At 40.2% G+C, this 12,448-nt stretch overlaps 1 protein-coding gene across 1 annotated transcript; it reads left to right on the top strand.

Annotated features, from left to right (window-relative positions):
* The first annotated feature begins 7,554 nt into the window (after positions 1–7,554).
* On the top strand, positions 7,555–12,212 carry irx1a (iroquois homeobox 1a). Its single transcript, XM_083918774.1, has 4 exons — positions 7,555–8,031; positions 9,319–10,417; positions 10,806–10,881; positions 11,781–12,212. Exons 1-4 carry the CDS (start codon positions 7,789–7,791, stop codon positions 11,854–11,856), a joined length of 1,494 nt encoding a protein of 497 aa, XP_083774900.1. The 5' UTR covers positions 7,555–7,788; the 3' UTR covers positions 11,857–12,212.
* The last annotated feature ends 236 nt before the right edge of the window (positions 12,213–12,448 follow it).

Below are 12,448 nucleotides of genomic sequence, written 5' to 3' on the forward strand. Positions count from 1 at the left end.
TGTTGTTTGTCCCTGCTCAGCTGCAATGGGGAGATCTAATCTGTACCACAAAGAGCTAATCTAATACATCAATAGCCTGTAAGCCCTTTTCGAACCCTGCTCTTTTTTTAGAGTCTTTGCAACCCCCTCCACTTCCCAGATCACTGTGTATATAACTCATTACTGAATAAGTGAATTTGACGGACTGCTGTTTCATCTGTGGCCCCCATAACACCCAAGGCTAGAGGGTGGGACCACTGGTTACCCTACTCAGGACCCATGATGACATCAATAATTTGACTTCAAATAATAGTTTCTGGTCCCACAGCTGTCAAGAACAATATCTTGTGACACCAACTGGTCAGGTGAAAGATAGTGGTCTACTGAAATAACACTAAACATGCACATGTACATTTTTTACAGAAAAAAGCTAAAAGGAAAAAGCATCTCATCTGAACCTTCATACATTCGAATATCTGAAAAGTCAGACTTGTTTTTTTCTCCAGTTTGTTTTATGCATTTTTGTTTATAAGCAATTGAATACTTCAAGAAGTTAAACCCCATAGCAACTGATAAAGAGTCAGTCTGATCAGTGATCAAGGTGATAGCGCAGTGTTGTAAAGAGTGAGAGGCCGAGGCATCCTGGGGAGCATGTCCTGTGACATAAAAACAGCAGGTTTCAACTTCTATCAAAAGTTGGTACAACAACACACCCAAGTGAAAAGCAGCACAACATGATAACAGATAAAAGAGACAGCCTCATTAAAATTCCATTTGTCATGCTTTCTGTTGATCATTTTATCTATAAGTCTATCCTTTACAGCAATATCAAAGGGTGTAATTTCAAAAGAATACTTCAGTGTACAAAAACCTTTTTCCCCAAGAAGGCTGATCCTTAAAATTCAATTAACTCTGTTGATAAATAAACATGGGAATTGTATCATCTGAAAGTAGATTTGCATGCTCCCATTTTTTTCACCGTTTATGAGGCAGCAAATAAACGTCTGAGATGGGAGACTAACTCTTGTGAATATTTCTAAGCAAGTGTTTCAAACCAATGCTTGAGTCTCCCTTGTTCAGATTTAACATAAAATTATACGTGGGACAAAAAGAAGACTTTGATATTGCCTTTCTCTTTGTCCAAAGTCTTTTTTGTACATCTTACACTTTTACTGTACTTTGCATACATCTGCAGCTGAATTGAGCAGATGTGCGTGTATAGTACAGACCTTGCAGCCTGTTGGCTCACTAGAATTCAGTTGATTATTCATGGGGAAGTTAAATACCAAGTAATGGAATTAGTGTGTGAATTGCCAAAATGGTTAATTATCCTCTGCAGTCATAGCTGCTGAATTGTACAGTATTTGTGAATCCATATGCAACAGGTTTTAAAGTGTTTGTATTCACTGGAGGTAAATTAAAATGACAATAAATGAAATTAGGGGAGTCAGAAATCTTCTCCTCTCAAAACTCGTGGTTGAAGTTGTCCTTACAGGTCACTTACTGCAGCTGCAAATAACTGTGCTTACAACTTTAAATGTCCCATTTGAAAAAAAAAAATATATAAATATATTAAAAAATACTTTCATGAGTTCTTAATGCTAATCCTCTTAGGTCAATACTGAAATGAAACACGGCAGTTAAAACCTTTTAAAGGCCAGTAAAGGCTACATCCTTTTTCACCTCCCTCCCTCCCTCTCTCCTTGGCTAGCAATAGCTATTCATTAGCTCCAGCCCCTATGGCAATGAGAGTCTTTAACCTCCATTAGATCTAATGTTGATATGTTTCCCCAGCAAAGAGCCAAAACAATTAACACCCCTTCTCACATTTCTCTCCCCTTGGCCCCTAACCACATCAAAATCTGGGCCCACCCGTTCATTACCCACCCCTGAGAATGCCCTTGGGGAGGAAAAAAGTCAGATCCTTGGCTGTTGTCTTTTATATGGTACGCAGTTAGAAGCCAGAATGAGTTAAAAGAAACTCGTCAACAGTAATGAAGAACTGTCTCTACAAATCGGCATCAACGTGGCAGCAAGTGGTCCCTTATTTGGATGAGCTACTTAATCATGATAAAACCTAATCATGATGAGGTAACACCCTATGTGCTCAGTGCTTGCTCTTGTTTATGCATATTTTTTATATCTTCTGCAACAGTGGAGGAAGTGTTCTTGCTGCAGTAGCCCATAATTATTGAATTACAGTGCAGGACATTGTACTCTGCTGAGTGAGTTACCTTAAATGCACTCACTTGGACATTTTCCAAGGCTTTCTCCTAAAAATATCGTTTATCTTTTTCTAATTTGCAACAGAAAATATGTTCTGAGCAAAACGTAATGCATCCCAGATGATGCTGCTTCATCAATATAATGAGGAAATGTTAATAAATGTAGAGGCCAAGTCAGTAAATGTTGATACTGCAAAACATTCCCTGCAACGTCCTTTATTTGTTTTTGTTGTATAATATTTGCTCATACACACTAAAGCACTTTTAGGGTTGTGTTTTGGCACTCATGGCACTTGGTTAAGATGGGGGAAATAGTGTGGTCGTAGTTTAATAATTAAAGACAGAAGTAACTTTTAGCCTAAGACAGGACATGTTCACTTTGTTCACATTGAACTGAAACCCCAATCTTTCCCAAACTTTAACCAGTAAGGTCTGAAGACATTGAACTTAAGATACAAACTCCACTATATGATGTCACAGTATGTTTCTTATCAAAAAAACACAACTGGTATAACAAATTAACAGAAAATAAACATTATTTCTGGAAGACGGGTTTTCCCATATGCTATATTGAAACAAGGGATCAAAATGTAATGTTTGACAAAAATCTGCACGGCAATCATTTATAAAGTCATCTTACTGGAGTAGCAGTTGCTCTTAACTTCAAGGACTTGCTTTTAAAATTATGTAGTGCACATGGTTTGTTCGCTTGAATGAACAAAGTTAATTTTAGTTAAACAAAATCAATATGATGTCCTTTCCTTTTAAATACATGCAAAAACTATATGCAATGCCAAATCAGAACAGGGGGTTAAAGTGGGAGGGCAATGGCCCCTTCCTAACTTTCTGCCCCCCTGCTTCCGGCCTCCATGCATAGACTACAAACCATCTTTGAACTCTGCCTTCATTTTGATGTTAACCACACACCTGTAACAATCTGTATCTTGCTGTAATATGACTATCACAATGACAAATCTGTCAACAGACAGAAGGACAAATAAACATAAAATGCAAAATACTCAAAACCACCTATTTGGTAGTTACCGGTAAAGTAGGTGGTTCGGCAATGCAGAGACATGAACATAAAAGAAAGACATTTTCGTGAATTTTAATGCATGTCTATTTGAAGCCTTCACCTTAATCACCTCTATGGGCCTTAGCAAACAGATGTCCTGACATTCAAGTATTATAACGTGTATCATCTAAAGATGATGCTTTTTTACCCTGTACCTGTTGCAGGACTAGACATGTCAAGAATTGGAGTAACGGCAGTACACATCCAACTGCTGCAAAGCACATTTTAAATTTAGCACCAATTTGAGCTCTGAAGCTCTGTCACCTCAAAACTGGGGAACACCACCCCTCCAAGTGTTTAGCTGTCAAGTGCATAACGTCTTGACCTTCTAACCCAGAATAGACCTCTTTTATTATCCAGGAAATTCCTAGTTTCCTTACCTATAGGTGTGGTGCAGTTGTCTGTATATCAAATGTCTCACAGTAACACCAGTGGTCCTCTGACTCTAACCCACGGCTAAATAGTTGAGTCCCTCTGACGCAGTTCAGGGACTACGTTTGGAACCATGCGTGAGTGTACATGTTTGTGTGTGACGTTAAAGGGAAGAGGTCAAACAATCATGATTGATATCACTGATATTCATCTAATCTCCTCAATTCAGGGGGACAAGGAGTTTTGGTTTTAAACACTTAATTTGATAATCTGCAAGAGAAGCACAAAAGGGACATTCTGTGGATTCTTAACCTTTCCTCAACTTTGGCACTCCCAGAGGCAGGAAAGGAGTATCTTTCACCACAGTTATTAGTTCACAGAGACACCCTTGACCTCTGCGGTGGTAGCAAACTGTCAACATAACTGCTGTTATTGTAATGCAGGTTCACTCTCTTTGACTTCTACTGGAGTCGTGCAGGTCTATGTGTTGGCCTAGTTTCTGGAGGCCTGAGTTTAAACTAATAAAGATTATAATTAAACTGGATTACGCTACGTTATAGCATGCCATGACCCCGTACTAACATCTTAAATCTTAAATGGCATAAATGTTGTGACATTTTTATGTAGAGTTAAGTAAATATATATATTTACTTAACTTATATATATATATATATATATATGTATATATATGCCTGTATATCTATTCTAGAAAAAAGCTATGATGACAAAAACATAGCTTCAGTTATTTTTTGCAAAACTGGGCATTTGTTTGTTTACATTTTCAAACATACAATGTATTATATATTTTTCAATTAATATAATCATGTTCGGTTTGTCATTTACTGATAATGTATATAAATGTACATTAGGTGTGCTACTTGTATTTCTAGCTTGAACATGAGTAATTAGTAAGGTGTCTCCTCCAACAGTTACTGAGGACATTTCTGCTCAAACTCTAGAGGCTATCAGAGAGAGACAGAGAAAGAGAGAGAGAGGGGGGGGGGGTGGTCTCCTCTGATCTCTTTCTTTTTTCATTAGGTTTTAAGTGACATTATAGGTGAATGTATAGCTGAGCCATTTTACACTCATCAGTAACACAAAAACAATATGAGCACATGGCAATATTTTTTTTTCTGCAGGAGACAGGTATCAAGAATATAAAAATGTAAAGATGGAATGGATGAGAGGAAATTTAAAATATGGATCGCAGGCTATTAAATAAAAAGAAGGTATATCCACCACCTGAGTGACTTATTAGAATGTGGCCATTGAGGCATACCAGCTTATGAAGAGCCTCCTGTAGATTTACATGATAAAACTCTCTAATATGAGCAGCCTGAGGATGTTCTTCCTTTTTTTTCTTTTTCTTTTCTTTACATAGGGAGCGAGTATTGAAAAATCGTTAAATTGTGACGTGTGCACGTGTGCACGCGTGAGCGTGAACGTTCGTGCGCGTCATATAGCGACGGCTAAGGATGGTGAAAGCCCGTCTATTTCGAGGAAATATATTGGAACGTGTTGTGGACAAAAAGGGATGGACGGAGAGAGGATCCGGAACAAAGTTTTCTCTCTCCCCCTCCCTCCGTGCCTCCCTCCCTCTGTGCCTCCCTCCCTCTCCCTCTCTCTCTCTCTCTCTCTCTCTCTCTCTCTCTCTCTCTCTCTCTCTCTCTCTCTCTCTCTCTCTCTCTCTCTCTCTCTCTCTCTCTCTTTCTCTCTCTTTCTCTCTGTATCTATCTCCCTCTTTCTGGTAAAGCTGAGGAGCTTGTGGTGGTAATGAGAGTTTAACAAGACCCAATAAATCAGTTAACGGTGAAGGTTTATTGCTTTCAACACGTGTCATTGTTTACCAGAAGTCAAATATGTACATTTAAAAAAAAAGAAATTAGAAAAAATAAAACCGCAAATTCAGTGTGTATAAGAACACTAAAATGTAATTATTCATTACATTATCATCATTTTTAAATCCGTGCATTAATTTATTCTAACTTGTAAATTTGCACTAATTAAGTCCATTCGATTTTCTTTTTTCTATTTGTCTAATGTCTCTTTTATTTCTTCCAGCCCCTCCCCTCTCTCACCAACCCATCACAACCATCATATTTAGCCCCCTGCACACATTTCCAGCGGGTTATCACAATTGCCATTCCTCCCCTCCTTTCTGATGTGTTACCCAGATTACCATCAGTGCCCCTCAGATATTTTTAACAGATCCTCGGCGCTCGGCAATATCCACTCGGGGCCATCTGGTGCAGATCAAAATCTACTGACTTCTTGGGCTTCAGTCGTTAAGGCATTAAATCTAGATCTACAGAAACCCCTCCGTTGACTCGTGAGGTGGGTGATATAAGAATCAAATCAAATAAAAATAGAAGTGTTAAAACATGAACAGCCCCCTCTCGTGAGTCACATGGCTGTGTCAGGAGTGGGCAGCTAAGGAAAGTAGGGGTTACTGTTTCTTTTTCTGAGCCGGAAAATGGATAAGCGGTTCATGAGGAGGTGACCAAAAGCTACAGCATCAGATTTTTTTGCCCTGTTCAACTCCTGTGTAATTATATATAAATAGATTTTTTTTATTCTATGAAAAAAAAAAAATACAATTTTCAATTTGTTCTTTTTAGGAATTCAAAAGTTTTAATGGGGAGATGTCTGAAATGTCACGCGTAAATGACTCTTTATCCTCACTTTTTTTTAGTTCCGAAAATGAATGCAAGTCGCTTAAAACAAATCAAATTTGGGATTAAAATGCGCATGGATAATATTTTTTTAGAGCGTCCAGACCATGCAGACTTTACAGCATGGTGCCTCGGTGCTTGACTTGTCCCTGGCTTTTCCTCATTCCGTTTCACTCAAAACAAGGAAACGTGAAGTGGCTCTGTTGTTACAAAGGACAACAGCAATCTGGTTTAAGTCCACACACACACACACACACACACACACACACACACACACACACACACACACACACACACACACACTCACATACTCACACAAACACACGCACACACACAAGCGCGCGCGCAGATGGAAAGAGGGTAAGAAAAGAGAGGGAGAATTGGGCTGATTAAACCTTTATGAAGAAATCAAAGGAGATCAAAACAGAAGTCAATAAAAACATACATAATTAATAAATCATATGGAGAGATTTGCATGCTTTTCCCTAACTGCTTTGACTTTTGCAGGAAAGGCGTCTGGAAATTAGCTATTTAATCTTTAAACTCACATCGGGGTTACATGTCTGTAATAAAACACTTCATTTCTGTATTTATTAATTTGGCAATTTATTTGAATATTTGTTTTAAAATGACTCATCCTATTAAACACAATTAAACTAGTATATCAATTTGACACGTGAATAAGTTGTGAAAACATAAGATAACAAAAACTACAAAGAATGAATCAAACTTGGAGAAAAGACACTTTAAGAGTAAATGTCACTATGAATTAAATAAACGCACCGGTAGCCCATGATAGAAAATACTAATTGCTCTGCGGAGAGGCACTTTCCGTCTTTAATTACAATTTAAATCTATTCAAAGTAAGTTCCTTCTTCTGACGGGTTTACTTCCCCCTGTGTCGGACAGCTGTAAAATCGTGTAGACAGGTTGTCATACAACAATCAAAGCCTTCGGTGAATGGACTCTAATGCTTGAACATTTAACATACAATAAGTCCAAACACGGAGGGAGAGAGAGAAAGAGAGTCAGAGTCAGAGAGAGAGAGGGAGAGAGAGGGGGGGGGAGGCCCCAGCCAATGTGCTCACTCTATATTCACATTATCCACATTGCTCCAAACAAGGAGGAGCTTGCAGGCTCAAGTAGGGGATGCCAATCAAAGCATCAACTTCAAATTGTATCTGAGAGATCAGCCTGGAGACCTCAGGGCCAGGCGCGTCAGTCGGAGCGCAATTGTTGATCAGATCACATCCAGCGGACTTTGCACGAGAAAAGAGAGGAAGCCGAGATTTAAGAACGGGGTTGTTTTGTCTGCACACCACTGTATGTCTGTAGTAGCTGTGACTTTGGCTTAAACACTTTCCCTTTACTCCTCCGGGTTATTTTTTCTCTTTTTTTTCTTCTATCGAACACTTTTTACGCACAGTTTTGTCGGAAGATACTGTGCGACAATTCGGCGGTGGAGATGTCTTTCCCCCAGCTAGGCTACCCGCAGTACATTAGTGCCTCACAGGCGGTGTACGGGAGCGAGAGACCGGGAGTCCTTACGCCTTCATCCCGGGGAGGGAGCACAGAAATCGGTGGAAGTCCGTCCGCCACCGCAGCGGCGGTCACCTCGGTGTTGGGCATGTACGCCAACCCGTACGCACACAACTACAGCGCTTTCTTACCTTACACCAGCGCGGACTTGGCTCTTTTCTCACAAATGGTAAGAATTCATGTTCTTTTTGTGTTGTTTCTATTTGCGGATCGGCGTTGCACAGATGATGTTTATGTTTGAGGTACCCACCGCTGTCAGAAGAAACACCGAGATAAAATGGCTAATCTCAACAAAAATAATTCAGAAATGTAAATGTTTATCTGTTTGCCTTTTTAATTATCGATCACTACATATAAGTCCATATTTGCTCGATGATTCACAGTTCAGTGCATTGTTTGGCTGAGCTACAAAAGTGAAAAGGTTGAGCTGTGGCTGCAAACAAAAAAGAAACAAATATTGGTCTCGAAATGATTTATTTGCGCTTAAAGGAAAACCTGTTATGATGTAATTCTCACCAACCATACGATTAACATCTCATATTGTTAGAATGATCGATCGCAAAGTTTAAATGAATTTCACGAAGGAAAAGTACCCATGCAGTAGATATGCCTTTTAGTGTGTAAGAAGTAAAGAAAAAAGTTGATCCTCATTACAATTATTTTTTTCATCAGATCATTAGAGCTAATCACCACAAAACTTAAGCTACACATATGCAATACGTTTTAATTATGTGGGCTTGGTTTTGTTATATTCTCCTGTCATGGTTGAATGCCACGTGGATTTTTTTACTTACGGCCTAAAATACGCCAGATGATAATAACTTGCAGTCTATTAATGTGCTGGCTCATGTGCGCATCGGGCCCATAGGCAGTGACTATTGCGCCAAAGCTTCAAAACAAGAAATATATTCTCCAAAAAGCATGTGAACGGATCGATGTGTTTGAGTTCTGTGCACAAAGCCAATATAGAACTGAGCCAGTGGACGTGATGTACGTTGAGAGAACTTCACTTTTAGGCCTTGAAAGTGCTTTGACATACCTGATGAGTGTGGATGGGAGTTTGGAAGGTAAACAGGAGAGCTGACAGTTATGTGTGTTCACAATGATGCAACGAACTCTCTCTGGTGACTTCATTTGAGCCGTTTTAAGACAGATGTGCATGAAACGCGGTGGCTAATAAAAGTTATTTGGTGTTCAGTGTGTATGTGAGTGTATGTAGGCGCAGGTGAAGCAGGACTGACGTGCTATTTTGCAAGTTGAGAAGCTTATTTGTGGAAAGCTCAGTCAGGTGCAGCTGCAACTTTTTTTTCAGTAGAGACCTTTTTCACTTGTTTGAGTTGGTAGTACACACAGTGTAACACAGCTACATTGTAAGAACATATTCAAAAGTATTTTACAATTCCGTATATGACATATGCATATTAAATCTTACAAACCGTTTCCTTCATTTTCAAAGGGATCCCAGTATGAGCTGAAGGACAGTCCTGGCGTCCATCCTGCCAGCTTCGCAGCCCACACATCTCCGGCCTTCTACCCATACGGCCAGTTTCAGTACGGGGACCCGGCCAGGCCTAAGAACGCCACCCGGGAGAGCACCAGCACCCTGAAAGCCTGGCTTAACGAGCACAGGAAGAACCCGTACCCGACCAAGGGGGAGAAGATCATGCTGGCCATCATCACCAAAATGACGCTGACGCAGGTCTCCACGTGGTTCGCCAACGCCAGGAGGAGGCTCAAGAAGGAGAACAAGGTGACCTGGGGGAGCAGGAGCAAAGAGGACGGGGAGGACGGTAACCTGTTCGGCAGTGGAGACGAGGCGGAGAAAAACGAAGACGAGGAGGAGATTGATTTGGAGAGCATAGATATAGACAAGATCGACGACAACGACGGGGATCAGAGCAACGAGGACGATGATGATAAATCAACAGAGGGGAGCAGGGACCACAGGGGCGGTGTCGGTGCGGTTGGAGAGTTGGACAGCTTGGAGAAAAGACGGGCTTTCGCTCTGCAGGCCCATGAGGCGTTTGAAAAATCTAAGAGCGCAATTTCAGTTCTCCCAGGGAGTAAGGAGAACTCGGACGGCAACAACAACAACACCACGAGAGTTTTGTCCCCGGATAGACCCGGGAGCTTTCCTCTCCCGTCTAACAATAAGCCTAAAATCTGGTCTTTAGCAGAGACCGCCACTAGTCCCGACAGTTCATCTCAGAAACCGACGTCCCCTTGTGGACCAGCGGCCACCACTCACTCATCAGCGCCCCATCACCAGATCCAGACGCACCCGGCCTTCCTCCCCAGTCATGGACTGTACACATGCCAGATTGGAAAGTTCCACAACTGGACAAACGGGGCTTTTCTGGGCCAGAACTCCCTGCTCAATGTGAGGTCGTTTCTGGGAGTAAACCAGCACCATCACCACCACAACCACCACTTGCAGAACCAGCACCAGCAGCAGCAGCAGCCGACATCAGTGGTGGTGTCGCCGGTAGCAGCTGCAGCAGCACTCAGCAATGACAGCAAGGCCCCACCAGAGACCCACAGTCCCAAACACATAGGTAGGATAGCAGTCTCTACACACACACACACACACACACACACACACACACACACACACACACACACACGCACACGCACACACGCACACGCACACACACACGCGCGCGGGTGTGCATTATGACATGTTTTAAGGGATCTTTACATTATGGTGCACCCCATACCTGTTTATATCATTTTAATTAAAATAACAAATCACACGCATGCATGCAAGAATACAAGCTACCTGCACACTTAAAGCCACAATGGTCACATACTTAATTAACACAACAGCAGTGGGTTCAATTTTATTTTGACATGTTCATGTATTGGTATAAAAAATGAATAAATCTGCCTTTAATTTCCCCAGCATGCCAGTACTGATAATGTTTTTACTTATTTCTCTTTTAGAGCATGAAAATGGTGTAAGGTCAGATTCACCACCAACACAGATCCTGAAGTCTTCCTTCCGACCCATCCATGACAGGTGAGACAACCTTTTACTTTTTGCTTTGTTGGAAACACGTTGCCATAAAATAAATGACCAGCCCAAACTTTATAATACAGAATGTTAAGCTGATTGCGTCAATTCAAATATGAACCGATTTAGACATTTTTCAACAACTCATACAACAGCCAACATTACTGAAATTAAACATGAAGGCCCAGGATCTTGCTGAAATTATAACTCCAGTATTTATTTTTTTTTTAAAATACGATTATTGGGGGTGGAAATTGTTTTTACGAATTCCAGTATAACTTTAATGTCTGGCAGTTTTTTACTCGATTTTTTAAACCATGAAATAACAATGATAACAATATAAAATACAACAAACAAAGATGAATAAAGCACAGTTTACTTTGCGGGTGACAGAGGTCTTGACTCCCATCCCACACCCCCTTTAATTCCTCCCCTCTGGGGAGAGTGTGGCTACTTATCAAGTCACCGAGTAAAACGGGTTCTGTCTGGGCTGTGTGCTTTCCCTAAAGACCCCTGGGAGAACCCGGAGCCCAGGGGAGCGCTCTCACCGAAGGGGGGAAAAAGTTTACCTCCGTTTCAAGTATTGCGAAATAAGTCCTCCATGTATGCAACAATCATACAGATATAAGAAGAATATTGGAGGATTGTAAATGTTGAGATTCTTTCCCCACACGCAAAAACATGTTTTTAGAGTTGCTAAATAATTATAATGTATTCTTCACGTGATTCGTATTCTTATTCGTAGTATTATTATTAAATACATTAAGTGAGTGGGGATTGTAGAGGGGGACTGCAGTCTGTTTCAAATCAAAGCTGTCAGCCAGACAATTGAGATTCATATTGAAACCCGCTGTCCAAACACGGCGGGGGTATTTATCTACCTTTCTGTATTATTCTTTATCCAGATCTTCTCTGCCTTCCAGCGCCAGGAGTCCACAAGACGCCACGCAACGAGTCCTCACTGCTCTCTCCTCGGCTTGATCAAGACATTTTTTTTCGCTTGAAAAAACAGAAAAGAAAAATAGAAAAAAGACTTTACACTCCCTAAAAGGACAATGACAAATAATAATGCAGCGTAGCATTCAGTCGGTACGGAACAAATGGCGTAATTTGGTAATATCCTGTGGATGGATGGATTACTTCCTCTATTGTTGTGTAGCCTATAATCGCGCCTATAATGTTACTCTCTCTCCACTTTGCCCAGGCAGGCTGGGACATTTTGGTAGGCTTTTTACTTTATTATAATTATAATTATTATTATTATTATTTTTGTCTCTATCTTGTGTTTTGGTGTCCCTTCTTTAATGTAAATACCAAGTGATTTAAATTTGTAAATAGGAAGCGTTGAAGGAATTTGTCCAGATCGTATATTTTGCCTAATAAACTAAATGAAATTATAGAGAAAACGCACGAGTATCCTATATTTATTTTATTCATGGTTTTAACATGTTTTAAATATGATTGTTATTATTGTTATTATTATTATTATTATTATTATTATTATTATTACTATTATTATTATTATTATTATTATTACTATTATTACTGTTGTTGTTTTGTTTAGCAACACCAC

This window comes from Echiichthys vipera (assembly GCF_963691815.1).
Source record: "Echiichthys vipera genome assembly, chromosome: 8".
Lineage (NCBI taxonomy): Eukaryota > Metazoa > Chordata > Actinopteri > Perciformes > Trachinidae > Echiichthys > Echiichthys vipera.

Coding starts and splice junctions, on each gene's coding strand:
- irx1a (XM_083918774.1), top strand. CDS start 7,789: ATGTCTTTCCCCCAGCTAGGCTACCCGCAGTACATTAGTGCCTCACAG. Junction 8,032..9,318: donor TGGCTCTTTTCTCACAAATG/GTAAGAATTCAT, acceptor TCATTTTCAAAG/GGATCCCAGTATGAGCTGAA. Junction 10,882..11,780: donor TTCCGACCCATCCATGACAG/GTGAGACAACCT, acceptor TTCTTTATCCAG/ATCTTCTCTGCCTTCCAGCG.